Source organism: Poecilia reticulata, chromosome 8 (genome assembly GCF_904066995.2).
Source record: "Poecilia reticulata chromosome 8, P_reticulata-male-v2, whole genome shotgun sequence".
In the NCBI taxonomy this organism is placed as follows: domain Eukaryota; kingdom Metazoa; phylum Chordata; class Actinopteri; order Cyprinodontiformes; family Poeciliidae; genus Poecilia; species Poecilia reticulata.
Window position 1 is genome coordinate 14,196,913 of NC_088837.1, and position 27,391 is coordinate 14,224,303.

The 27,391-nt window shown below is 36.3% G+C and overlaps 4 protein-coding genes across 13 annotated transcripts in view; 2 read left to right on the top strand and 2 right to left on the bottom strand.

Moving 5' to 3' along the window:
• Positions 1-4,977, bottom strand: part of sun1b (Sad1 and UNC84 domain containing 1b) — a 26,334-nt gene extending 21,357 nt beyond the window's left edge. Inside the window, exons 1-2 of one of the 4 annotated variants that reach the window (XM_081609988.1) lie at positions 1,609-1,907; positions 1,082-1,137 (exon numbers count right to left, since the gene is read on the bottom strand). The gene's annotated coding sequence lies outside the window, so the exon portion shown is untranslated. Of the gene's footprint in view, positions 1-1,081; positions 1,571-1,608; positions 1,908-4,833 lie in introns of those variants that run through there. The other 3 variants (XM_008416725.3, XM_008416723.3, XM_008416722.3) reach the window with 3 other exon arrangements.
• LOC145552550 (uncharacterized) lies at positions 4,282-6,652 on the top strand. Of its 4 annotated transcripts, none has more exons than XM_081610010.1 (6): positions 4,282-4,389; positions 5,600-5,694; positions 5,826-5,861; positions 5,958-6,148; positions 6,237-6,355; positions 6,435-6,652. In XM_081610010.1, exons 1-6 carry the CDS (start codon positions 4,384-4,386, stop codon positions 6,555-6,557), a joined length of 570 nt encoding a protein of 189 aa, XP_081466136.1. In that variant the 5' UTR covers positions 4,282-4,383; the 3' UTR covers positions 6,558-6,652. The 4 variants fall into 4 exon arrangements, with proteins under 4 accessions (XP_081466136.1, XP_081466138.1, XP_081466135.1 ...); XM_081610012.1 differs by having other exon boundaries at positions 4,295-4,389; positions 5,996-6,148; XM_081610009.1 differs by lacking the exon at positions 4,282-4,389 and adding an exon at positions 4,467-4,613 and having other exon boundaries at positions 5,996-6,148.
• An 879-nt stretch (positions 6,653-7,531) lies between these two features.
• ccp110 (centriolar coiled-coil protein 110) lies at positions 7,532-17,838 on the top strand. 4 transcript variants are annotated; one of them, XM_081609994.1, is made up of 15 exons: positions 7,533-7,755; positions 9,305-9,512; positions 10,458-10,586; positions 11,302-12,085; positions 12,170-12,460; positions 12,601-12,722; positions 13,136-13,313; positions 13,419-13,528; positions 14,057-14,173; positions 14,270-14,371; positions 14,453-14,569; positions 14,707-14,780; positions 14,958-15,023; positions 15,139-15,198; positions 16,021-17,838. In XM_081609994.1, the coding sequence occupies exons 2-15, from the start codon at positions 9,351-9,353 to the stop codon at positions 16,094-16,096; spliced, it is 2,388 nt and encodes a 795-aa protein (XP_081466120.1). In that variant the 5' UTR covers positions 7,533-7,755; positions 9,305-9,350; the 3' UTR covers positions 16,097-17,838. The 4 variants fall into 4 exon arrangements, with proteins under 4 accessions (XP_081466119.1, XP_081466120.1, XP_081466117.1 ...); XM_081609993.1 differs by having other exon boundaries at positions 7,532-7,755; positions 11,302-12,460; positions 13,419-13,513; XM_081609991.1 differs by having other exon boundaries at positions 11,302-12,460.
• Positions 17,839-18,781: 943 nt separating this feature from the next.
• LOC103469198 (nuclear GTPase SLIP-GC-like) lies at positions 18,782-26,611 on the bottom strand. The gene is made up of 23 exons (XM_081610003.1): positions 26,454-26,611; positions 26,277-26,358; positions 25,880-25,992; positions 25,675-25,719; positions 25,510-25,545; positions 25,248-25,272; positions 25,067-25,147; positions 24,172-24,259; positions 23,737-23,953; positions 23,404-23,637; positions 22,929-23,135; positions 22,358-22,533; positions 22,111-22,204; positions 21,935-22,022; positions 21,710-21,831; positions 21,358-21,534; positions 21,098-21,252; positions 20,761-20,878; positions 20,436-20,544; positions 20,219-20,352; positions 19,808-19,889; positions 19,651-19,728; positions 18,782-19,565 (listed from the first exon to the last, which is right to left on the bottom strand). The coding sequence occupies exons 2-22, from the start codon at positions 26,341-26,343 to the stop codon at positions 19,670-19,672; spliced, it is 2,427 nt and encodes an 808-aa protein (XP_081466129.1). The 5' UTR covers positions 26,344-26,358; positions 26,454-26,611; the 3' UTR covers positions 18,782-19,565; positions 19,651-19,669.
• Between the last annotated feature and the right edge of the window lie 780 nt (positions 26,612-27,391).

Consider the following 27,391-nt stretch of genomic DNA (forward strand, 5'->3'; position numbering starts at 1 on the left):
ACTACAGTGCCCTGAAAAAGTATCCATACCCATGTAAACTTTGTTGACCAAAACAACCGTGCAACTAACTGTAAAGTAAAACATAAAGCATGAATAGTTTTTACTAATTTACAAGTAATTTGGCAAAATACGTCTGGAAAGTATAGATTCCAGATGTCTAGTCTTTTAGAGATGTCTCTATCAGTTTTCCACAGTTGGAGATGGAAATATGTTCTAATTTTGTCTCGGAAACAGTTAAAGTTAAGATAAGCTTATAGGAGAGCCACTTTGAACAACAATTTTCTTGAAACACAATTTAAATTGGATTTTAGTTTAAACTAATTTATCATTTTAGGTGTTTTGAAGCAAAGAGGGACTTACCCTCAAGAATCTATCTAATTCATACTGCCTTTGTCCAACCTTTGGTTAGGTAGATGGTCATGCCTTGGTAGGTTTGCACAACACATTACAAATTTCTCATTCCATATCTCATTACTGTATGTAATATCACAAACAATTACTCAAATACAATAAGTATTATTTGGTCATTTAAGTGTCGTGCATCCAAACTGTCTAGCAAATAATATATCTTGTGACGCTTGTTTCATGAAGCATAAAACTTCCAATAAAGTACAATAAAGTTTATGATCATTATCAGACAGAAAACGGAAAGGTTCGAAGGGGATAAATGATTTTGTAAGATGTGGTAGACACAGACTGATAGTTTACCATTAGGCTGTTTGCCCAAATCAAGTTTGCATCACTTTAGATGAGAAAAATTGTACAATCAATTAATAGGAAAACAAATCTCCACCAAAATCCTTACACATAATCTTAATCAAATCCACACTAAAGTCCCCAAGCCGAAAAGGAGGGATAATTGGAAACAAATACCCAAAAGCCAAAGGGACTGATTAAATTCAGCTAGGATTAGTTTCTAGACGATTAAGAAATCCAATGAATCAATTCCAAAATTATCATAATTTTCTATTTTGCAGAGCATTGACTATGAGACAGACTGAACAATAACAGTAAAAAAAAAAGGCACCACTACAGTTAACAAAGACGGCTCCCCTGCAGTCACATTAATATCATGGTTCACCTCATTTCACACAGATATTTTGCTGCCTTCTTTACGCAAACCACCTGCGACGAACACTGAAAAAAAAAAAAAAACATTAGGCCACCGACCATCAAAACAATGACCCAGACCAAAAGGAAATTTAAATTCAAACATGTTTACTTTCAGAATAACAGCAGGCTGTCGAGTCAAATGACATGTAAGCCTCGTAACATTCTCACGTTGCCCTGCGCTATATTTGGAGCTGGCAGTATTTAGACAACAGCGTCACTAACACTGCGCCGCTCTGCCTTTATATTTCCCAATGCAAACACGGCTAACACACTTCAGTGGAAATGTGCATCCACATATATGTTATATACGCCACCATAAATTGAATAGATTCGTGTAGATTCGAAAGAAATTAAACAAATAAACAAAGGCCGGATACAGCGTTCGCAATCGAAACAGTTGGTAAAGGAGAGCAGCAAGGTTTATTTGAAATCGATTCAAATGCACAACAACAACAACACAACAAAACTGTGGCAACAACAGGGTGATCAACTTGCCCGCGTCAGAATCCATGAATGTTATTCTTTAAACGCGTAATCCGAAGGAACGACGCAAGATGCGCCAAGTTCCGCCAGCATCCCGCGGCGGGGATCCTCAGAGGTTCCCAATCGCTGCGGACTGATCGATCCGCTCCGTCACCGCAAATTTCTCACAGAAACGCTCGGAAGTTTGCAGGTAGCAAGTGTCTGTTAACTGCTACGGCACAACAAGCTGACTTCCAAAATGGCTTCCCGGGCGTTAACAAAGCCAGAAGGATCGCTCCCGAGCTGATCCTCCCACTCCCAGGCCCTCCATTGTCGGGCCGGAGCGCCCAGTTTGAATCTATTGGAGGAAAGCTGCAAAGGCTCGCACCGCACTGGAGCTGCTGCTCTGTGCCCGGACAGGACTCACACTGAACCCCTGGGAAGCTCAGGGTTAACGCATGACAAGCGTCCCTTCTAACGAATCCCATCTATTATGAGTTACAGGACTTTGTTAGTTATTTATTACGATCAATATGCAAGCTGGCAGGTGAGTTAATATGGTCACTTCTCTCACTGTTAAGCATCAACATTATAAAGGTGAAGCAAAGCTGTTACAAACCTGTGGAAGTTCTCCTTACAGATTATCACACTGTTCTAATGTGTATTTTATACTCATTGGGAAAAAATAATTCATCACATCTGTCTTCTTCTCAGAGTATTATCCTAACTATTCCAGTTCCTCCCATGTAAAGCTTCACTTGTGACAAAAAAAGTGCTATTTTAAAGGCAGATGCATAAATTACTCATAATCAAGCTGCTTTAGCGTTAAAATAATTTAAACTCAATCAAGTTTGTTTCCGATAGTAAATAAGGCAAGCAAAGCAAACAAACTCCAGACCCCACCTCAAAAAAACATTAAGAAAAAAAAAATAAAAAAATCACACAAACCTGATAAAATCTCTCTCTTTTTTTTAAGCAATAGATTTCCTCCACCGGAAAACCAGAAACTTCAATAAAACTCTGTATTACAAGTTAACATTTTACAAGTTAAAAGGAATGAAGTAAAAGAACAAAGCACAGTAACAGGAGTTTGAAGATATGGTGCGACGGCACAATTTTCCTTTCTAACTAAGCTGGAGTGAGGAACAGCTAGGAGCAGATCTAATGGCTCTGGAATTACGATGAAGGCGGAAAACCTGTTGTACCAAAGAAACAACTCAAAAGTTAGTTGAGTATATTAAACTTGTTCCAAAACACAATCCTCTACGGTGAAACAGTAATAACTAAAATTACAAACAGACAGCGATGCTGCACACATCAGTTATAATGTGGGAGCAGCAGTTTTCATTGTCATTTTCAAAAATACAACCCATTGTTTCAGATGTTTGTGTTTGTCGCGTGCCGTTTGTCTCCAGTCAAGATAAGATTCCATTCTGATATCATCCACTTTCTTCAACACAACAGATAAAGTATCTTTTTAAGCCTGCAGGAACTAACTAAATAAATTAACGGGAAAAAACAAAAGTGACAGACATTCACCGTTAACCAGGAAACACTATTCCTTTCTTTATATTTGTGAATATAAAAGCATAAGTTGCAACTATAAAATTATATCAAAAATAAACACTTTGAATTAGTTCAAATATGTGTTTTCATTTATCCACTTTTTTTTGGTTCATTTAACACTTTTCCTTGCAAATGTATTTTTAGATAAATGTTTTGTTTGGCGTGAGTTGGCCCATTATAGAGCTGGCACTGGGATGATGTTAAAAAAAAAAACAAATAAGTGCAAAGGGAGTAGCAGGAAACAGTGAGAATGGGACTTTGTTTAAAACTTGCCCCCCAACGGATTAATAAACCATCAGACAGTTTCCATATTTGGACAATGGACTTCTTTCAGATGAGTGCAAAATATGCCCATGGAGCATTGAAAGCGCCATTGTTCTTCTCTGGGTGTTTGATTTTGACAACCAAAGGTAACATGTACTGTGTGAAGCTTAGAAAGCCCAACCTTTATCACTGCAAAGAATGCAATATCAGCACTACAGCAAAATCCAGATCAAAATAATCCCACTGCTAAGAACCTCATTACACCTCTATTTGGCTGTGCAACACAAACACTTGAAATATAGCACACATAAATAAGGAGCCTAGCAAATAGCAATTTCTTTTGTAAGGGATAATCTAGGCTTAGATTTGTAGAATTACTTGTGTTTACTAGAGTCACTAAATGACTCAATTGCTGTCCTCCAAAATTACTAAGGTTTCGGATGCGAATGGTAGCTAATCTTGTTTTGGACAGATTGAAAAAAAGGTTTTCATGACTAAAGGCTCCATCTGCTGGACAGCTAACTTGTTTTTTGGACTATCTCAGACACTAAAGATAGAATGCAGCTCTTCCCCAAAGAGTAAACATCTGGAGTTGGACTCTTGTTTCTAGTCAGCATAATCAATTAAACTGATAATAATAATCTGTGGACTTCAACATTTTTAGTTGCCATTAGACTTTTAGGGATATAAACACAGTTTGTTTGTTTGCAGGGTATTTTATTTACACATATAGACAGATGTACATCAATATTTCTCTTTCCACTATTAGCCGTTTTTATTATTTTCAATACATTATGCGGTGTATAAGACTTCTGATTCATAAAAAAAAAAAAATCTAATATAATTCATCTATTCGTTCATTTTGAAGGAAATGAAGTGAAACAGCTGACAGAGTATGAAAGTAGCACAAGAGAAAACGCCATGGTTTTACAGGAATCACTGGAGTTCAACGTGAGAAACTGAAGAGCTCCTATTAGCATGAAGGTAAATAAAAGACTGGCTCGTTACAGGACTGGTCGTTCTGGAACCAGTTTGTCTTTTGCCATTAACATAATACTGTTGCTTAGCAAACAGTATTCGTTATTAGTATTAGTTCAAATGAGGACATGGGTTTGTCACCAAACAAAACAACGATGCAACCGGGCTAACAGAAATGTGAAGAGCTGCAACATTAGCTTCAACTATTCATGCTCAGCTCAGAATGAAATGTGAGTAATTAGTCAAAAAGAGCAACAGAAATGTGAAAAACTCCAACGTTAGCTTCAATTATTCAAAACAGCTTAGAATAAAATGAGAGTACAGTTTAAAAAGTAACAGAAATTTGAAGAAGAGCAATGTTAACTTAAACCATTCATAACACCTAATAAAACACGAGTAATCAGTTTTTTTTAAAAAGTAACTAAAAACACAAAAAACTAGACTACTCACTGCGTTAACTCTGTCTGTGGGTATTTTTAGGATGTATAGGAGCTATAGCTTGAGCTCGCTCGTAGACATGGTCTTGTCCATTAAAAGCATTTTTGGTCTAACGTTCGCTTTTCCCGCACACATGGTCATACTTTCCGTTCGGACACGTACGTCACGCAGCCAGTCCATATATGGTAAAAATGCCCAAATATGTCAAACAATCCAACGCCTCAAAAAATACAGTGACGAGGCTCTCAACGTACAAACAGTGCCACCTAGTGACCACTTTTGAAAACAGTAAGGGACTTTTTCTGATTAACTGATTAAACAGTTTACTTGAACTAACTGAAACAAAGTTTCAGAAATTTTATTATTATTATTATTATACTAATATTATGCTACTAATAACATTTCTAAACATTTATTGATAATCAAAATAAGCTATTTTGTCAGGTATGGTACTTTAAGGAAGTTTTTTTTCAAGTAAAAGGTAAAAATGTAAAATATAAATTTCATTGGTAGCTTGAGTTGAGGTTTAAATTTAGAAGTGTTAATTGCTGGTAAAAGGATTCCTTCTCAGAACATTATCTGGTGTTCCATTCAGCACCTACTCAGACCCTGGGCTGTTTTTCAAGCATCCAGACAAAACCTGAAAAACTGGACAGTACAGTTGGCATTTGTCAGTGGTTGTGACGTAAACTCATTGTCGCTGTGAGATCACATGACCAGACTGTGTAAAAAGTAAAAAGCTTGTTCTCGGAGTTAACTTCTGTTTCTATGCTTTTAGCTGCACAATCTACACACCAAAGACCATGAAAACAATCATTTTTCTTATGTGTGTGGGATACTATCTTCCTGTGCAGCCTCATGCCTCAGACCGCTGTAAGTAAAAGAAAAAAAAAACAACAAACATTTACTGTTTTTAGCTTTGAAAGAATTTGTTGTGTTTGCATATCTCGGTGTCAGTTTAATTGAATCTCCAACCTGTTGTCTGTTTGTTTTTTATTTATCAGACTCTTACTGCGAAAGCTGCCTAACAGCAGCACGAGGTATGCAGGACTAAGCTTGCCTCACAACTTGTAAATGATTTATTTATTATATCTGGGAGGCACATGTTTGTGGTATGACTTTTTATTTTCTTTAAGGCATGGGAAGCAAATAATTTATGCTCAATGCTTTCCAGAGATTGAGAAAGGAATAAAAGAAGCCCCAGCTGGGAGCAGACACACGACGATAGACAAGCTCCTCAGTTGGCGCCTGTGTGAAAATCTTCCTACTTCCAACCATGAGCGTGTTTCTAAAGATGCAATGAAATCAGCTTGCATGCACTTGTTGGGTAAAACTGTCAAACAAAAACAACAACAAAAAAATAATAATTCACAATATTAATGTGTGTTTCACAGCCTATTATCTTTTATTCTTAGATTCTCACCGTAGCCAGTTCCGGGCTGCTTTAGTGAAGGAAGAGACTAAGAATTTGGACATTGTGTTGTGTTATGAGCTGTCCCACGCATGTATTGGGGTCAAGCGCCAGACCTTTCAAGTAAGGTTTTGATATATTCTTCAGACTTTATTGCTTTGTTCTGTTATTACTTGTTTTCATTGTTTTGTCCTTGTGACAGGATTCCAAAGCCACATTGACAGATGATGAAATTGCTGCTATGCTTCGAGACAACCAGGAAAATGTGCGCATTTCTCAGCCAATATATGCAGCTTCTCCCGAACAGGGAAGAAATGAGTTGTGAAGCTGAAACATTGTTTTTACTTTGTATTATATTTTTGCATTTTTGAGGTGTTGGTATAAGAAAGAAGTCACATAAAATACAATTGGTTATATTCAGATGAGTATTTTGTTGCGTTTTGTTTGTCTGTTAGTGTATGTTTTTGTACCATGTTGCACATTGTGGAAATAGGTTCTCTTATATCATGCAACATAACAAAAAGAACATCTAAAATATTTAGGAGGAGACTGTGAAAATATCCTTTTCACCTTTCTTATGGGTCAAAGGCAACTTTTTCCTCTTGCTTTCATAAAACATTAATTGTACTTCCAGTGCTTTTAGTTGTGAAATACTAGACATTTTGCATGAGTTGCAAAATGTTGAATTATTTAATTTAAAAAAACAAAACATTGTTTTTCAAAAGCACAAAAAGCACAGTGGACCTCACAGCACACTCCACACTAATAGGCACCTTATATGTACATAAATAAAACATTTAGAGAGATTCAGAATTTAAAAAAAAATGTTTTCATGCTCTGTACAAAATTCTTGAGGCTAAAATGTTCTAAATTATATTAGTTTAGTAAATGTACACAATATGTTCACTTTTAAGTTGTATGCAACTTCTGATTTCTTTGGGATAAAAATATGACACGACATAAGCAAATTTCTGTTATTCTCACTTTGCTTGTTCTCTTGTAGACAAAAGAACAAGCATCTAAGCAAAGAGAAAATCAATAATAAAAAACAACACCAACAAAGCCTCTCAAAAACGCACACGTCTTAAAAAATGTCGAGTGATGTAAAAAGTATCATTAAAAAAAAACGACAAATAATATGATATTTGTTCTCCTTAATTAAATAAAAATGATTACATCTGTGCAAGGTTTTCATTACACAAGGTTTTACTACTTTCTGTTATACTAAAACAGAAATTTTATGACGTACATAATGCGATAAGAAATATGTTTAGCAACGACTAAACGCTGAGGGACTATTTGGCGCGTGCTCCCGTTGCTAGGAGGCGCTGTTGGAGCCCGGAAGGGTTGGAAAGCGATCATGACCGTGATGATGGTCAAACCGTGATTAGGAGCATGGACGCTAAACCATGCTGCTAAAACCTCCCATATTTAGCATCTCCGCGAGATTATTCTGCATGTAAGACTGCCCGTCGGAGGAAAAACGACAGAAGATAGTCGACTGTTTCCCGTCTAAACCGCAGGTATGGTTACTCGCTGTTTATCTGCTGTCATTCTATGTGGCACATCTGGATTAAAAGGTCTCTAACGCTTCAGAAGATATCCGTGGTGATGTTTGAATTACAGTGAACAAATTCGGTTAAGCATGCTGTAAAACAGTGCGGGGCAAAAAGGAAACCATCCCCGCCCACGCTGTGCTGTGATGGGCTGCATGAATCTGTGTGGTAGTCAGAGGTTACAGCTTTATAAAGGTATTGTCTTTAATTTAAACGTAATACCTATAAAGGTATTATTACGACTATGTTCCATGAAAAAAAAAAAAGTATTTGTGCCAATTGTCTTACGTCGTAAATCTGTATGGACTTCTCTGTTCTCACAATTGCTGACAGATATTCCAAAAATACACCGTATTGATTTGACACACAATCCCTTCTGCATTTTTCACAAGCACCGGAAAAGGAAACGAGTCATCAGCTAAGTCCTTCAGAAAAGAATGGCAGGAATGTGATGAGACAACATGAGGGCAAACAGAGCTTCTTTGTTATAGGGGACTTCTACTCTCCTGATTACATCATATAGTGCCATTAAAAATGTTGACACCACCTTTTCACAAAAATGTATATATTTATTCGAGATTTTATCTGGTGCATTAATGAAACGTGGAGTGGGAAAAGATACCTGGTTTTCACATGGTTTTGCAAATAAAAATGGGAAAATTCTGGTGGTTTTGACTGGCCCATTTGCCACCCATGAATATTCTTTGATCTAAATAATTTCAGAGTTGAATTGGCTGTATCTTTATCTTTTTTATATCATTGTAGAACAACTCTGTTTTACCTCCATCCAACTTCACAACAACTCTGATCAGCTTTGCTGCGCCTAGTAAAGGAAAGCAGCTCCACAGTGTGATGCTGCCACCACCATGTTATACTGTTATACTATACTCCACCCCACATAGTGTTTGACATGCTGGCGAAAACTATTCAGTGTCATTTGACCAAAGTATCTTCTTGTTTATTGTGTTAATATTACTTGTGAGAGTGTAGAAATTGATTTCTTTAACAAAGGCCTGTCTTGTTGCCTGCACAACTAATAGATCAGGTGGGAAAATCTGTTGTTGAATTGTTCTACCTGAGCTGTGGATCTCTGGAGCTCCTGCAGTTACCTTGGGCTTATTGAATGCTTCTTTAATAAAACTTCTTCTTCTGTCATTTTAGTTTCAAGTAAGTTTACTTTTTCTTGTCTCAAGTTATGCTTGTTTTAAAATATAATTCTGCCTTAAACCTCCCCAAAGCCCTATCTCTGGCCTCGGTGACACTAAATACAAATGCAGATTTTTATTTGTCCAAAACCTCGGAAACTATATATCTTCTTCTTCCTCCTCTTTCCAGTCAAGCACTACTTCATGTTGGCCTATTGCATAAGATCCAAGCTGAATAGACTGACTTTTGAAGTCGTGTGTGGCAAATATGTGAAAATGATACTTTTATAGTCAAACTAAGTGTACAGTAAACTAAAGGGTTCACAAACGTTTATGTAATTCCAAGTCTTTATTTGATTTGATTTAAACAGCTGGGTGACGAGGCTACATGGTGTGTGTTTCCTGCCCAGAGAGTGGATGTGTGGTCGTCCAGGGATGGAGAGCTATGAAGAGTTCTGTATGCGGAGTTTGGCCATGCTGCAGGAGGGGAAACTCAAGAAGAAGACATGTGAGCCGCTTTGTTCCCTGAAAACAGGCTCTGTCATCCGCTTTCATGGGAGACCTATACTTTTGCCTTTGGTAAGCAAGCCAGAGTTGTGAAATAATGAGCTTTTTTATTAGTCCAAAACAGAACCCATATCTAATGATTCGATATGTAATCAATGTTTGCGAGTTCCAGTTCCAATGAGAAGTTTATTTTATGCTTTATAGATATGAATATCATATCTATTTGTGGCTTTTATTAATTTGTTTGACTACTTGTTTTCAGGGTGGAATCAACACAACTTCAATACATTTTATAAAACAAATAATCTTTTCTATTTCATTTCAAATTTTTATAGAATGGAATAGAAATATCCTTTTTTTTTTCCTCAGTGGGGAAATTCAAGTGTAACAGCAGCTAAGAGACAGTCAAAATGGAAGCATGCATATTCACACAAAGATAAGAACAAAAAATAAGACATTTTATTGTAAGGTGTATAAAAATATACTCAAACATTTCTTTGCAAGACCTTGAGAATCTAACATTTCTTTAAAACGTGGTAATTCATTACTTCAAAGCCTCTTTTGGCTCATCGTTTGGCTTCCCTTAATAGAGAAAGCATGAGTCCAGTTTGTCGCTTTAAAAACAACATTCCATTTATGGCATTCCACTATTTGAACCTGTGATTTTCTTGCTAAAAGAAGTCAGGAGTTCTCACATAAGAAGAGTCTAATTACATCAGCAGTTGGCACAGAAAATAGAGAAAAGGTAATCGATGCGGAGCTGAATCAGGCCTGATTGAAAAACCCATTTGTTCCTCACTGCTGACAAAAGTGTCCAGGAATCATCCCATTTCAGGAACTCTTTCCCTGGATCTCACAGAAAGAATCTTAAGATTTTTAACTCTAAAAATTTGTTTTTTTTTTGTTTGTTTGTTTTTTTTTTAAAAAGGACTTTAGCTAATCCTTTATCTGTGTGGACACCGTCAGAGTTTGTGAATCACCTTAACAGAAGATAAAAAGATGAACTTTTTCTTTCAGCTACATGCAGAGCAGCACACAGATATGCATGGCTACAGACAGAGGGCCATCCAGCTGGAGCAAAACAGAGAGAACCTGCAGAGAAACAAGCTTATGGCCCGAGTTCAAGTCATTCTGGTCCACGAACAGGTCAGTTTATAATTCATGTTCCTGGACACATAACTACAAGTTGATATGAAGAAAATGTTGCACTGGCAAAATAAAGTTTCCTGTGGAAGCCAATTAGTCAAACACAATCTGAAGATTAAAGTCATAAATGTTTATGACAGCGAGAAAAGAAAAGAAAAGGAGGAATGTTTTCCTCCATATAAAGATTTTACATTCATACCTCAAGTGTAAAAATAGGTGCATCTGTGCAAGGATGTGGCACAAAAACTAAATTACACATTGCCCTAAAATCTCTGGTGACATTTGCAGAGTTAAATACAGAGTGTCTGATTTAAAATCTGCTCCAGAGAGCTGAGATATTTTTATCTGATTAAAACCATGTTTTGTCAACTCATTTTGTAAAGAAATGTTGCTCTTGCTAATCTGACAAACTGGGACAAACATAAAACATGGGGATGACTGACAGATTATTTAAACACGGGGGGAATGACAATACATTTTGGATGCATTTCAAGAAACAAGTAATATGAATTAGAAAAAACTCCATAATAAATGTATTAACATTTTATTTTGTTTGATTATTCTAGCCTAAAAAATTAATAGTACAACCAGATCAATAAAGATTCGACGTTCAAGACATTCAAGCCTGTTCTGAGTGCATTTAAACTTTTAACAAGTTTGTATATAGTACTCCCTCTACTTGAAAAAGCTTTTTGTCTGTGTATTTTCTCTTCAGGTGCAAGACGTGCCACATGAGAAAAACATAAAACCCCCAGTTTGTAAATCTGCGACTGTCAGCGGCTACACTTTGGTCACTGACTCACCTGGGCTTCCCAAAGTTCCTGAATTTAGGCCAAACGTAGCAGAGCCACCTTCTCATTCTAGCTCTGAGACGCCCATTTCTAATGGATACAAAGAAGAGAAGGACTTAAAAGTCGAGAATGAAGAGAGAAGTGAAGAGGAAGAGGAGGATGATGATGAGGACATAAGCTTGGACAGCCTCCTTAAGAGATCGAGGGAGTACGTGCAACGGGAGCAGAATCAGCAGAGATCAGCAGAGATGGTTGACCCGATCAGCAAGGTTCCCCCAGCAGAGTGTGTTTCTCTCAAACAGCAGCAGAGGTGTAGCCCCATCATGGACTCTGGTGTTGAGTTTGGATTCAGTCTGCATCACAGCCCAGTTGGCCCAACGCCAATGCAGCAGCAGCAGCAGCCTCCATATGACCCCAGTCCCCAAAAGTCTGTCCCCCTCTCACCGGTCAAACCAGAGCGATATGCTCACCTCCCTAGCCCGGAGTCCAGCGTCAGCCCCCGTCCATGTAGGCGCAAACCACGGCCAGTTTCTACAGGGAACATCCACATCTCGTTTCCAATCGGCCCTGCAGACCTAATCGCTCGAAGCCCAGGGAGGGTAGAGGATGGCGCTGGACGGGTGAACTGGTCAGAGGCTCTCTCGGCTGGTTCCATCTGCAACTTGGGTGTAGAGAGGAGGGATAGCAACCGTCGCTCCAGTCACTGCGGTACCAGTCCAGTGCAAGATAACAGCAGCCCCGTGAGTTCCTCTGTACCCAGCGCTATGACACATCACGATCATCTGTCTTTAGGATTTCGCCGGCGTTGCCACACACTGGACAGCCAGCTAAATACCTTCCAGTCTGGAGCTGAGCAGGTGGACCGGAGCCAGGAAAGGCTCCCTCGCTTCATGGCAGGTGTTACGTGGCTTGCTCCAAGTAGGCGCACCCCAGCTGCCCCTTTAAACCAATCATACAAGGTAGAAAGCCCTTCTGCGTGTCTGCTGAGGCCCCGTGGGAGTCCAGATGAGTCCCCGGTGCCGAACAACAGCAAGAAAACACCAGTTGTCCTGAGAAATGCTACTGAGTTACAAGTCAAGTCAGGTGACTTTATTCATTGAATATTTTGTTTCTGAATTGTTTTTTCCTACTCGGGTATCACCTTTCCTCCAAGTGCAAGTCTTCCTTTTATTTAAAAGTGGAGTTAGAGGATTTTGCTTGTATCTTTGTTTGGAAACACACAGAGGAGACGCAGTGGCGAGCTCAGGCTCTGGAAGATATGCAAAGGCGTTTAGAGGAGGAACATGCCCTGCAGATGTCCATCCTTCTAGCTGAGCAGGAAAAGGAGCAACAGCGCCTCCATCTGGTGAGAACAAAGTGTAAAAGAAGTACTTTTAGTAATGCAGTGATCTTGTTTATCTTTTATTTTGTTGCTCCTCAAGATGCAGAGGCTAAATAAGCTAGACTCTGATGGAAAAGTTATTTCATTTCATTTGGCCAAAAATAAGTCAAAACCATTAGAATTAATAGAAAAACACTTTTGAAATATGTCACTCTGTGAGTAATGGATATTTATCACTTTTTATTACTGAATCTATACCAACATATTTAATTCAACTATTTGAGATGGCTACAAAAAGTTTAATTTTGTCAGAACACACAGGAAACTAGTTCAGATTGTATTTTTAAGCCATAACCTGTGCAGGTAGAGTTCACTGTCTTGTCTGTGTGTCTTGTTCAATGCAGAGAGCTTTCATTTTTTTTCTCTCTGACGTTCAGGAGCTCGAGGAGACAGAGAGAAGACTGAAGAAGCACGAGTGTGAGAGGCCAAGAAGTGGGGACACGTTTGACTGGAGCTACAGGTCTGTGAGTGGCAGCTGTCCCATAATGAGCCCCTCCTGTCCTGGACTGAGCCCCATTCACACTTCATCAGAGCGACCGTCTGGGCACACTTTAGGTACCAGTTCGTTCATTGGTGTCTTATTTTAAAACATTCTGCTGCAGGTAATAGTTTTAAGCTCTCTATATATTTTTAAAAGTACATTGTTTGATATTCTTGCAGGTTTTCCCAGTGCGGTTCCTGCCAGTGTGATGACCCCCCCTGTCCAGCCTGCTGCTTATCTGTGGGGATCGACAAGGACAGCAAACAAATCCCGAGCGAGGCTAAGTCTGGTCAGCATCAACATGCTTCCTCCACATTGAATGAGTGCAACCTAGTATTTCAAGATGCTGACATGGGCATGCTACCCTCTTGTCACTCCCAGTTATATTTCCTTAAACAAACTAAATGAAAAATCTAGAAACTGGAAAATGATGTGATTTTTAAATGAAAATATTGTAGGAACCCTGACCCATGTTTTATTTTTGTTGCATTTTGTACCAGTTAACTCAAAATGATCAGGTTGGGTTCAACGTTGATGAAACCACAACTGTCCAAAGTGACTTTCACTGGTGCAAAAGTAACTTCTCTTTAAAATCTCCATTGATGTTTATGCACCATTTGCATCTCCACATATGCAATTCAGTTAATTTTTCAGATCGGTCACATTTTTTGGCATTGACAACATAGCTGGTTTTGTCCACTGTCTATGTTCTGCTCAATATTTTTGGTTTAATTTGATTTGAAATCAGCATGTTTTCAGTGGAACTTGTCCATCTTTATGATCCCCCTCTCTCTGTGTGAACTCATTTGGTTGGCAGGTTCTAACAGCAGAGCATCAGAAGGCTTTTTGTCAAATCGGTGCCATGATTCGTGGCTTCCTCACACGCAGGCTGCTCAAAACAGAGAAGCTGAAACAGCTGTGCCAAACCGTTGTGGTAAGAACTCATCCAGGCAAAAAGGACTTCACAAATAAAAACATTAAAACTTTTCGAACTAGGCAAAAAAAATACTTTTGTAAATCTCTACCTTAGGATACGCAAGAATTCATTCAATCATTTGAGACTGAAGCTGCACAGAAGAGAGGACCCTACACAGCACAAGATTTCTCCCTGCAGGAGAGAGTCAGAGCCCAGGTATGGCTGTGATATTACTGTGTGCAGCCAGCAGAGGGCCCCCTTGCCTTTTGTGTTTATATTTGCACATTTGTCCTTCAGCTACGTGCAGCCCTGTATGACATCCATGAGATCTTCTTTGAAATACCTTTGAGGGACCGACTGGCCCTTCTGCAGCAGGAAAGGGAGCTGCGTGCAGAGAGGAAGCTTCGAGATCTGGTAATCTGAAAATACTGGCCGTGTATCACATAGAAAAAGAAAGCAGAGGAACATATTATTTAGGGAGAATATTTTCTGATTTCTCTCTAGCTCCATATTTTATTACATTTCGTTCTAAATCTGCATCTCCCCTGCAGGAGAAAGCCAAGACCCCCAAAGACAGAGTGTCTCTCTCTGCTGCTACACAGAGGTCTCTGGACAGGAAGAAGAAGTACGGAAAAACACACATTCGTTTATTCCTTACGGAAAAATTTAAAGTTACTTTCATTCATCAGTAAGGAAAGGCAGAGTGTCTCTTGGGATTTTCCTCCCAACTTTCCTTACTGATATCAGGAAGATTTCAGATGATTAGCTCTGTTTTTGTTCTTTACGTTTGGTGATTGTTCAGGGTCAGCGAATCGCCAGCAGCGGCCAGGAAGGCGCAGCATAAGCCAAAAAGCCCCACCACCAACAGGTTACTGATATTTATTTACTTTTACTCTTTTTTTGACATGTTCTCAGGGTTTGTGTAGTTTATCGTTAATCTTTTTTCAGATTTTTTTGAGATTTCTGTTTTGTTTGTTTTCCAGAGTTCAGAAGCCAAGTCAGGGCCAGACTTCCTCTACTCCAGGCCAGCTGAACCGTCAGGGGTGACTTTTCTACCTTTTATGTTTTCTTGTTTTAAACCTGTGAAGTGCTTTAAATCACATAAGCGAATTTTTATTTTTAATTTACTTTTTTCCATTATGGATTTATTGATTGATTAGTTTATTGCCGTTACTGAGATTAGTTTAATCCATTCAAACTTGACTCAGCATATCTGTTTTAACCTAAATCAGAGTTCTTGATGCATTTTACTGTTAGTTTACATACTTTTGTTACACATCATTTCTGAGGTAATTCTTAAGGCTTGTTTGTTTTATGTGCTATAGTATTACTCCAGAAATGTTGCTTACAGTCAGAGACTTGCAAGAGTTTTTGTATCCCTTGAACTTTTCCCCAATTTGTTCACGTTGCTATAACAAACTTTAATATATATTATTGGAATTTTATGTGATAAAACATCACATGAAATGTGATATCACCAAAGTACTGTATACTAGTAATTGTGAAGTGGAAGAAATAAGATGCATGACTTTTAAAATGTTGCATTAATAAAATCCTAAAACCTCTGGCACACATTTGTGTTCACTCAGCTTGTGGAACCACATTTCTCTGCGATTGCAACTGCAGCTTTTAAGGAATATGTCACATCTGAAATGTTAACCAATAGTATATTGAATGGAGAGTATCTGAACAGCAATGTTCAAGTCTGGCTCAATGTTTAGAGTTGTCCTTTTCTCTGTGTGCTCAATGGACTAGATCGAACCTTGACTTGTAAATAAATAAATTATAAAAAAATATAAATCTTTTGATTCCAGAGGAAATCAATGCTTTTACTGTAAGGACTGACGGTGTCTGTTTGTCCCCAGGAGCTGGTACAGAAAGACTCCAGAAGACAGAGTGAGGCGCTTGGACACCATGAAGAAGCAACACTCTTTGGGTTAACAAACACATTAATGCCTGACGATCTGCTATCTTGAATTTTTAAAATATTTTATTAGACATCCTGTACAAGAGAAGCCACTACTCTCCGTGCTGCTAAGTTTCACTCCCATCCGTGTTCACCTTCTCACTGTAATGCCCACTTGTAATACGATCTTATTGTTCAAATTTGTTGTTACCTGCTGAAGCTGTGTCTGTTTTTTTTTTCTTCCAACAAACGATTGTATAACAAGAATGTAATGTGTGTTGAGGAATTTTATAAACAGGCTAGTATTTAAGAAAGAGAGAGGCAGCTGCTCAATGGCTGAACGTAAGTCAGAGCCAAAACACAGTAAGTTAGAAATGTATCTGTGCCTGAGAACTACACCTTGCTGCCAGCATGTTTATTCTCTATTATCTCCTGTGATCATAAACACTAAGTGCTCGTGGTGGTAAGATTTTTTTTTCTACAATTATCAGTTTCATGATAATATACTTGTCTTAAGAGTCATAGTACACAGAGCCTTGCAAATTCATTCATACTTTGCGACTTTACCAGTATCCACCTTTATAGCCACAGACTGAAATGTTTGTATTGGGATTTTACTTGATAGGCTGACAAAAAAGTGGTGCATAATTGTGAAATTACGAAATAATTTAGCAGTTTTGAAATCTTTTTAAAGCATCTCCATTCTCTCAACAACTTTGACCAGCTCTTCCACCACGGTCAAAGAAAACATCCCCACAGCATAGTCTAGTTATTCATTAGTCTTGTTGTTTTTGGGGGTTTTTTCTTTTGCAAAGGCCAAAGAGTTGTAAGAGTCCGGTTAACATTTGACCAGAGGAACTACTCCCACTGTGTTCCCTACTTGGCTTACGTAAACCCATGCTTTTTTATTTCAGTAGTGGATTTATTTTGGCCTCTCCAGTTTTTGTGGAGTGCACAACTAATAGTTGTCCTGTAAGCATACTCCTCCAGCTGAGCTGTGGATCTGTGCAGCTCCTCCAGTGTCACCATGAGCCTCCTGGGTTCTTTTAGTGTTGCTCTCCTTACCTGTTCTGCAGATTTCTCACACTCTCTTTAATTTTCATTCTGGATTTCTACCAAAACAGGTTGACTTGTTATCACTACATGTGAATTCCAAATGCAGTTTGTCGCAGGGAATTTTATTTTTGTCTTGGAGTGAAGAGTGCAATACAAATTCACATTGTGCTATATAAATAATTTGAATTTAATTAATACAGAAAAACTTGTAAGAGTGTAGGTGAAATGAAAGAAAAGAAAAAAATGGGGAACTTGGACATTTAGCCACGGTCCAACCTGACTTTAGAAATGTCTTAGTTATGTGGGCAAACAAGTATTATTGGAGGAGAACGAGAAGATTTTACACGTCATCTTTGTCCCAAAATGTAACTATTTTATAAGTCTGTTTACAGTAAATGTCGAACACTGTATTTCATTTTTCTTTCACTCAATAATTTTGCACTAATTTATGTTTGTCACATAAAATCTCAAATACCAAAATGTGTGTTTTCCACATGTGAAAGTGTGACATGAATAACTTTGCAAGGCACTGTCCACGTGTGTTTAATTAAAGGATTTGTTGAAGGGCTTTGAGTAACTTTCTGAGCTAATGGTGCTGAGTGTACTCTGAGACATTTCTGTGTGTTTCACTGCTTATCTCAAAGACTACACTGCTGTGGTATTTTATTGTAATTTCACATGAAAATGCACAATAAAAGCATTTTTTTTTCTCCAAAAATGACTTGGGAAGAGATTAGTTGAGACTAAGAATGAAAGAGAATCACAGACAACTTACGTGAGTTTTTACCAAGCTTTCATGAAAGGAGAAGACGCAGCGGACCGCTCCAGCGAGCTGCCCAACGCGCGTTCTGATAACTTCCAGTTAGAGCTTGTCTTTTACTTTCAGAGAAGGGAGAGATAAAGAGAAGAGGCGAAAGGCAAGCAAGTTTCGTCTACAAGTTCTACACACAGGTCATCTAGTTCTATACACATGTAAAAATGATAACACATAATATTTCCAACAATAACGTTTTACAATCATACGACTACAGCTTGCCCAAATTTGAATATTGTGAAAAAGTTCAGTATTTGTTTTCACTCATTTGGCTGTGATGACTGCAGACTTCAGAAAACGCAATGAATAATGACAGCAGATGACGTGACTTCCAAAATCATTGCCGACAGTCAAAATTTCACACTTGACTTTAAGAAACTTACATTCTGTGGCTTTCCACTCTGCCTCTCCTTGGGACCTCGATTTCAAAATAAAATGCTAATTAGTTTCAGTTGTTTTCCTCCTTTGGCCAGATAAGATTGTTCTAAAGGACTAGACTCAAGAAATATGACATTTGCAGCATATGTGTAGATTAGTCTGTGCATAATGTCGCTTGATGAGCTGACTGCAGCCTTAGTCCACTCTTCATGAAGCTTTCTCAAACTCTTGAATGGATTTTGCTTGTCATTCCTGTTTTAATAATGCAGTTACTCTTATTCCACCTTTTTCTAATAGTTTTTCCTTCCACTCAACCTTTGTGGCTGAAGGACAATGTAGGATTATTCAGAGTGTATATAGCAGCTGGAGATGTTAAAAAAGATCCACCCTGATCTTTCAATATGTTGGTACCTGCAGTGAAAGTGACATATCATTTTTTCAATAATTAAATTGAAGAGAGAAAAACACAATGTGTCATACATAACTTTATTTGTTTATTTGTATTTTGCATCTCTATGGTAGAAAGGGTAGAAAGTGTAACAGGAACCATAGTTATGAATTTCCCAGTGAATAAAACTCAGAAAATTAGTTTAAAAAATCATCTGACATGTTCATGTACATTTATCTGATTATCTTAGTGAATTTTACTACAGGATACCAAATCACACACATGCATTAGGAGTACAATTAAACAACTAAAAAAATAGAGAATAATTAGAGGTTTAGTCATCTTCAGAAGCAAGAAATAATGGCTACTTTATTTGTCTTTACATTTTTCATGTAAGCTTCAACAAAAAAAGAAAAAAGTAATGCAAACATCTGTAAAAAAAATAAACAGTTAAAAAGTGTAATAAACATGCTAAAAATTAATAACATTTTGTCACGTATAAAATATCAAAGAAAACTTTTCAAAATGGAAATGTCTTCTGTCTTTTTTCTGCAATAAGACCTGCAGTACTGAGACACTTTGATTTGATTTTAATTCCAAATGTAATGCAAACATTTCTAAGATTATCAAAGAGTAAAGGAGTGTAATCAACCTATACTAAAAATCCAAAACATTTTTTCATATTTAAAATATCAAAGAAATCTATTCAAAAATGGAAATGTCTTTTTCCAGCAATTCTCCCTAGAGGACAGTAAAGACACTTTGACTTGATTTCAATTTCACTTTCTAAGTTGTTCCATAATCCTACAGTTTTTCATTCCGAAGGGCTGCAGATGCAGATGATGATGAATCCCTCCAATGAGAACAGCTGTTGAATTAAAAGCCACAATTAGAGCTCAGAGTTTTTGTTGCATCATTCAGTAAAAGTGCAATTTATAGTTTATGTTCTTTACCTCAAATATGTTCCCTGTTTTAGCAGCTGTTCAGCTCATCACGTAGTTTTTGGACCATCTCCAGCTGTGCTGAAACTTCTAAGAAAACAGTTTTAATAATAAGTGTTTTCTGTGAAATATATTTTTAAATACATTCTTTTAAGAGCTGAAATTTTACCTGGAAGTGAAAGATCATCAGTCTTCAGTGAGAGCTCAATCGATTCCCTCATGGTATCCTCTAGTATTTTCAGGACGTCCCTCTGATTTAGAGTTAAACCTTTTATCACTTGTTTCAGTCAAAAGTTAATTTCAAGATTAAATGGGAAGTGACTATTGTCAAAATGTCTGAAACTTGTTTTTATTCACACCCTAGTCAATGAGTATTTTAATAAGGGATCACATTTTAGCCATATGTTCTCTATCAGATCAAGAATCCATCAAGACATTTTAGAAAGAGAGGAAACAAAAACAAGAGAAAGAAGCCATGTACTTTTTTACAGCTTTGTATGGATCAGTATATGGGTACGATAACAGAGTGGAGAGGTAATGTAATTCATATTTCACTCTTATCACATTAAAAGTAACAAACCATCAAGTTGTCCAGGTGGTTCATCATGACCTGTTTAGCATTTTCATACATGGTGTTCTTTGATCCATGTACGTGATTCTCTATAGTTTCCCGCATGTTCTGCAGTGTGCCAGTTCCTCTAAATGCTGCTGCTTCTGGAAAACAATGTTTTAGGTTTTAATAAATAATACCTAAACATAAATGTAAATTATTGTAATAACGTGATCACTTTCTTTACGTTTATAGCAGTCGTGCATTGTTTCCCCAATGGTTTTTGTTAGACTTCGGTAGACTATTTTTTTGCGCTTACGAATACTTTTGTTCAGACTTGTCTTCAGACGTTCTTCCTAAAAAATTTTTTTAAAAAGGATTGTAATTAAAAAAATTATTTAAGTAACCCAGTTTTACTGCAAAGTTAAAGTATTCAACTACTGTCATAAATAACACATATATATGTATATACTTATTTATTTCTGACATTTTTTTTTAAATCTCAGGTTTAGCCAGCATAAAAGCCTTTCATTATTTTATGTTTCTAAAAAGTTATGTTTCTCATTTATTACCTCTGACTTGAGAGATATCAGCTGCAGTTCCACATCTTTGTACTTCTCTTTTAGTTCTTTAGTGACAAGTGAAAAACCATAGATCACTCCTTTGAATGGGCCACATTTTCCATCATTTCTGCAACATAAAAAAATACTGAATATTGTCAATAATATCAAAATGTGAAAATCATTCAGGCTATCTTGAATGATTTGGGTACTACGTAGATTTTAAAAATATAATGATAATATAAAAAAATAGGTGTTTTGGGAACAGGAACTTCAGTGAATTTCATTTGTAACTGATGTTGCAGTAACATATTTGTGGAGGCCCTCTATGTGCTCATAAAGGTCTTACGGAAAAGTGGCTCTGAATTCCTCATCAATGCTGTCAGTCAGAAGGGAAGTCAAGTTCATGTTGATGTTCATTTCTCTTCCCTTCCTAGGTCTGCAGACTCCTTCATTTTCTACTGCTTTTTTCAGTTGCCTACAAAATCCCCGACCATCCCTTTTCTGGGGGGATGAAAAAGAGAGGGAGAAATATTTATCAAATTTAATAACGTATGTGACAAAACTATGCTACATTACAAAGATGTACTTCCTTATCAGCACACATACATGGGGATAGAGAGTGGTCTTCAAGATGTTTCCATATGAGTTTTTGGATCTCTCAACTCCCTCTTGAAGGCATTCTTCAAAAACGTTGTAAATCTTCCTCATTTCATTTTTGATTGACTCAGTTTGAAAGGTTAGATTTTTATCAAGAGCCTCAAACACCTCCTTAATTCTGTCATCCTAGAAAAACAAAGGTGTTTAGGACATTTTCAGAATCTCCAAATCTATTTTAGTTTAGTACCCCTGAAAAATAATGTGACTAATTAAATTATCTTTATTTGTGCTGTATTACAATTTTCTTAAAGCAAGTAAAACAGCTAAATACACTAAAAATCATTTAACTTGGTATCCTTACCTCTTTTCTTCTGCTGGCCCCATGAATCAAAGAGAGGATCCCATGAGCTCCAGACACATAGTTTAATGTCTCTGAGTGACAGTCATTAAGATTTTGCAAAAATTCCTGAAGCTTGGGTATTTCTGTGAAAAATCATGTCTATAGTTATATTTATATAATAAGCTTAGCATTGTTTGTGTTTCTGCAAAGCTGTATAAATGTTTCACACAGATTGACACAACCTACCAGTCTCCTCTGGACTTAGATCTCTCTTCCTGAAAAAATCTCTGGAGCTCACAGTGAAGACCTGAAAACACTCATCGCTGAAGTGTTTCTAGGAAACATTAAAATCATTTAGAAATTCATTCTATTTTTAATTGTAGACAAATGTGCTACACATTTTACCAGTATGCTAAACTCACTTTAATCTTGTCGAGTTTGTTGAGTTCTTTTCCCACACTTTCTTTGGCTTTTGCATTTCTCTTAAGTATCAAGGCTTTAGTTTCAGCTTTGGTGCTAAAAGAGAAGAAAATATCTATTGGAGCTTAGCAGACCTAGGAATCTTCTGACAATAAAATAAAACATGAAAACAATGTAGTAGATCATCTATGGCTTTTTGCCCTTTGAGTTTTATTTAGCAATACACTTTTAGCATAGCAGTGAACTCACAGTTCATCTGAATCATCAATATCATCAGACTTGGTGCAGACAATGTGAATGTGTCGACACTCGCCACCGTTTCCAATCTGACTGGCAACATTTTTCAGGATGTCCCAAGATTCTTGCTCTGATGCTGCTCGGTTGATTTCAGTGACAACCCAGACGGTAGAACAGTCTCCAACAATCTGACAAAAAGCATTTTATATATTGGGTTCTGGTCAAAAAATTTTAATATCATGAAAAAGTTGATTAAAGTCAGTATTTCCATTCAAAAAGTGAAAGTTGTTTATTGTATTCACTCGTTACTCACAGACTGAAATATTTCAAATATTTTTTCCATTAAATGTTGATGATTAGAGCTGACAAATAGTTAAAACCCCAAATTCAGTATCTCAGAAAATTAGAATATTATTTAAGACCAATACAAAAAAATAGATTTTTAGAAATATTGGCCAACTGAAAAGTATGAACATAAAAAGTATGAACATATGCAGCACTGAGTACTTAGTTGGGGCTCCTTTTGCCCAGATTACTGCAGCATATATATATATAATGTGACAATATAGTAAGGATACATTACCCCTTTCCACATTGTATCTCTGCTTTTATTACGGTCTCCATTGCCAGGAAGGTCCACAAGTGTGACGTGTTGGAGAAAAGGATTATCTGGTACCCTGACAGTCACACACTTCACAAGTGGCCAGTACCACTGCTTTATTTCGTCATAGTTTTCGTTTTTTGCAGCATCCCTTGTATATTTGACAATATGTGTAGATAGATCCTTAGCCTGCAAAACATAATAGTAGTCATAATATTAGTAATAAATTATGACAGCTGAAAGTAATGACATTTTACTGTAAACCTCTCATTTTCTCAGCTGAAATTGAGAGGGTTACAGTAAGCTCTATGTGTCCCACCTTCATGTAAACATGTGCATGTTTATTGTATGTATGTATCAGAATTGTATAATTAAAAAAATCAATTAAAAAAGTATACAATTATGATATATTGCTGAATTGATGCAGGAAATTACTGTTAAAATCTTTGCATCTTACTGATTCAAAGACCAAGGTTTTCTGTTTTGAAAGAAGAAATTCTGGAATTTCTTTGAAGTACTTCGTCTCCATGAGTTGTTCACAGGATTTTTCCCTCCATTCTTCATCATACAGAGCTAACAGCTTATCAACAGCGTCATGGTATTCTTCATCAGTGTCGTCAACATTGTCTTGCGTTTCTTGATTTCCTTTTTTAATGATAGAAAGCAGTGATGCCAATTCATCTTCCCAGTCCTAAAAAAAAGAAAAAAAAAAGAATTGCTTTTCAAGTGACGTGTAAAATTACAGAAGTTACATTTTCATCAGACTTTTATAAGTATATTTTTAGCTTACTTCAGGTGAAATGAATTCAATTTCTGCCTCGTATTTTTCATTGCCCCTGTTACCCTCCACTTTAATCATGACTGAGGTGCAGGCACTAACACTTCCAGAGGGCAACAGATTCCTCTCTTCAAGGACAGCGTTTATCAAAGACGTCTTTCCAGCTCCAGTTTTACCAAAGACACCAACCAGCTCCTTCTTTTCTGTCTCTAGATTCTTGATTTTAGTTCTGCAGAAAATGTAGCCATTATTGAGAAACTCAGCTTTAAAGTGCATGTCTACACAAAACATAATTTAGGCAGGTTTAGCAATAGCTCAAATGTAAAAAAAACCAAAACAAAACACCAAGAAGATGCAAACCTTTTATTGCATCTCTAGATATTCAGGAATGTTTTTTCTAGTTTAAATCTTTATTCTTGGTTTATTTCCAATTTAAAATCTACTTACTTCAAGATCTTATTAAGATCACTGCCATCTTGCAACATGGCATAGATGTCCCCCATCGTGTTTCTCACTTCATTTAACATCCTTGCTTCTGTTTTCACAAATACATTTAGAAAAACAACCATAATGTAAAAAAGAGAGGAATTTTTAGAATTTGTTCATTTAAGGGTAAAGCAATGTGACACATATGATGTTAATTGTGAGACAAAATATACTATATTTTTCTACACCAGTAGTCACTGTTGCTAATATTTGTTTAGGCAATTTTTCAATTAGAAGCAGAATTTAGCCTCTACTCACCATACATCTGGAACAAAATTCAGGAAAATCATAAAACAGCCAAAACACTGAGTTCCTTTAAATTTAGACTAAATACCCACCTGGTTAAGGTTGCTTTTGAAACATTATAAATGAAACATTAATCAACATTTTGATGTGTAACAATAGCATTTGAAAAAAAATTAACATTTGTTCTATGAATTTGTATTTTCAAGACATAACTTTGAACTGCCTTGTTGTTTAAATGTGCAATACAAATAAACTTGATTGATTAATTTATTGAATTAGAAATATAACCTGTCATGTTAATTAAAACTGTTTTTTTTCTTTTAATAAACAATAAATTTTAACTGATCATTTAACACCTTGTCATATAAAGGCATTAAATAATAAATAATATAAATGCAAAGCATCTGGAGATTTGCAAACTGAGCCAGTATGTCAATCAATGTGAACATACTGATGCAATAAAATCATAATCAGTGACACTCCTAAATTAAAATGTAGTCCCTCATCCCACAAACCTACAATAAAAAGACATCTGGAGGAAAAGTTGAGCTGCAACTTATACCAATATTATAATTTTTTATGTTGGTACAATGTGTATAGAAAGAAATACCTGTTGACAAATTTGTCTCACACTTCCTTTTTGCTGCTGGTTGTCCTTTGTTGTCCAACTGTTGGCCAGATTTTCGTTTTCCTTGTTTTAAAAAACAAAAAGTTACTCGTATTGGTTTATAGCTGTTTTGTTAATATCAATTTGCATGAAAATATTTTGATTAAGATCTTGTACTTCTCACCTGTGTCACTTGTAGAAGGTAAAACCTGAAGATGAACAGAAAAGTTTGACTAAACTTAAAAATGATTTTCCATTATAAAATAGCTTAAAAGTTCATAATGTTTATTTTATTCCACTGGCAGTTTTATTATACTGATTATAAACTTTCCAAATAGACAAAAAAATAACATAATAACAACATCATACTTATGATGTCATCTTGTATGAGATAAAAGACGAAAAAAAAAATATATATATATGTATGTATGATTATTCCTTCTCACCTCAGTCATATCTGTTGCTTCACCAGTCTGGTGACCCTGCAAATAAAAAAATAAAATAATCCTGGTAAAAAGCTTTTAATTGAACAGTAAAACTAAGTAGCCATATCACAGATGTTAGGATAAAATATTTCACTTTAAACTACAATAAGAATATGCTTGACTTACATGTGTTGGAAAATGATGTGGGCTCTCATTTAGGGTTTGTTCTGCCTAGTGATAAAACATTTTTCCAAATCTGTTCAGACTTTATTATTAATGGAATATTTTATCAATAACAATAATAATAATAAGAAGAATAATATGTAAAAGCATATATCCGCACTAGTGAGCATTTTCATATCAAAAACTTTTTTAAAAGCACAGGACATACCTTTAACCGTCTGAGTAAATTTTTGAATTTTAACTTTGGTCCCATTCTTGGAATCAACTTTTCGATGTCTGCATCCTGAAGCATATAAAAACTTTCTCTATCAATCCCTTCATCTGTAATCAAACAACATCTCATTAGATATCAGTCATGTCAATATTTGAAGAACAGTTTGTCCCTTTGTCCTCTGGGAGGCGCTATGTGTCCTTAAGAAGCAGAATAAAGTGACTTTTTACTACAAGCACTTAAACGCCTTATTCATGTTCACATTTATCTTTGTGTTCAAAACATTATTATTGTAATATATTTAACTGGCATTTGTGAATCCATGTCTTCTTAACTTTCTTGTGACATTATCCTATGATGACAAAAGTAACAGTTATACAGTGTAATACGTTACCTTTAAATATTTTAATCAAGTTACTCAGACCGGCCTGGGTTAGTGTGTCACAAACAAAGTCACCCATGACCAAGAACAGAGACTGGAAGATAAATCATAAAATCATAATGATATATTTTATATCTGTATTGTTTCATATAGGTATTTAAATTTTTAAATCTGATTATAAAAACCCACCTTGAATGAAATGAATGAAATTATGGCAACCACAATTCCGTCTTCAGATGAAGAAGAGAAAAATTGGCTCAAAGTTGTTTCACAAAAGGAAAGTTGATTCTTCAAAGTTTGACATTCAAAATGGTAAAAAGCAAGGAAATGAGAAACAGGAAGGTGTGGGTTGGCTGACAAAAAGAGGAGTGGCAATGAAAAACAGCTAGAGGCGTCCACACTGTAAAACAAACTGTTTGAGTTTAGCCAATTCAATTGATTCAGGAATATTCTAGCAGATATTAAAACTGCATGAAAGCTGGACACAAATTTAAATTCTCTGGTGCAAAATAATAAAATAAAATAAAATAAAAACTAAATCATTTCATGACAAGTTCTTAAGTTTTACTAAGTCCATACATTTAGAGACACATTTATTCAGTTTGGGTTCAAGATTAAGTCTATAACTATTTCTTATATTTTAAGATTTTTCTATAAAATTTTTATTTTAGTTTTTTTGCAACATTATCAAGTTTTCTAATATCTATGTTTTACTTCTATTTATGTTTTTAATAGTTTGGCAAGTCCTACTCAGTGGCGCAAAAAGTGGGTATGTAGCGCATGCAACGCATAGGAGCGCAGCACCAGAGTGGGCGTCAAAACCCTGTCTGGAGGGTGAGGAGCGCCGATTTTGTTTTCCCATACACTTCAGCGCGCCTTCAACCTTCCTTCTGGGGATCCGGGGGGCAATTTATGTTTTCGCATCCACCTGAATAATGTGTAGTTGCGCCACTGGTCCTACTATTTTATTCATTTGATAATTCTATTTGTTATTTCAATTCCAAAATGTCTTTGTTATTTCATCATTCCTCTTTCCTCCCTCATTTCCTTAAATTGTTTGATGTTTTAATCTCTTTCATTTCTTCAACTGCTTATTACTTGGCACTGTAAAAAGTGTCCTTGATCAC

Bases quoted from the DNA above. Each gene is read 5' to 3' on its own strand.
- LOC145552550 (XM_081610009.1), top strand. From the start codon at position 4,504: ATGAGGACATGGGTTTGTCACCAAACAAAACAACGATGCAACCGGGCT. The intron at 5,862-5,995 runs GTATGCAGGACT...AATGCTTTCCAG, and splicing joins CTGCCTAACAGCAGCACGAG to AGATTGAGAAAGGAATAAAA. The intron at 6,149-6,236 runs GTAAAACTGTCA...TTTTATTCTTAG, and splicing joins AGCTTGCATGCACTTGTTGG to ATTCTCACCGTAGCCAGTTC.
- ccp110 (XM_081609991.1), top strand. From the start codon at position 9,351: ATGTGTGGTCGTCCAGGGATGGAGAGCTATGAAGAGTTCTGTATGCGG. The intron at 14,174-14,269 runs GTAAGAACTCAT...TCTCTACCTTAG, and splicing joins AGCTGTGCCAAACCGTTGTG to GATACGCAAGAATTCATTCA. The intron at 15,199-16,020 runs GTGACTTTTCTA...GTTTGTCCCCAG, and splicing joins GGCCAGCTGAACCGTCAGGG to GAGCTGGTACAGAAAGACTC.
- LOC103469198 (XM_081610003.1), bottom strand. From the start codon at position 26,343: ATGGGTGACTTTGTTTGTGACACACTAACCCAGGCCGGTCTGAGTAAC. The intron at 25,993-26,276 runs GTAACGTATTAC...GTTTGATTACAG, and splicing joins CTTGATTAAAATATTTAAAG to ATGAAGGGATTGATAGAGAA. The intron at 21,832-21,934 runs GTAGGTTGTGTC...GATTTTTCACAG, and splicing joins TCTAAGTCCAGAGGAGACTG to AAATACCCAAGCTTCAGGAA.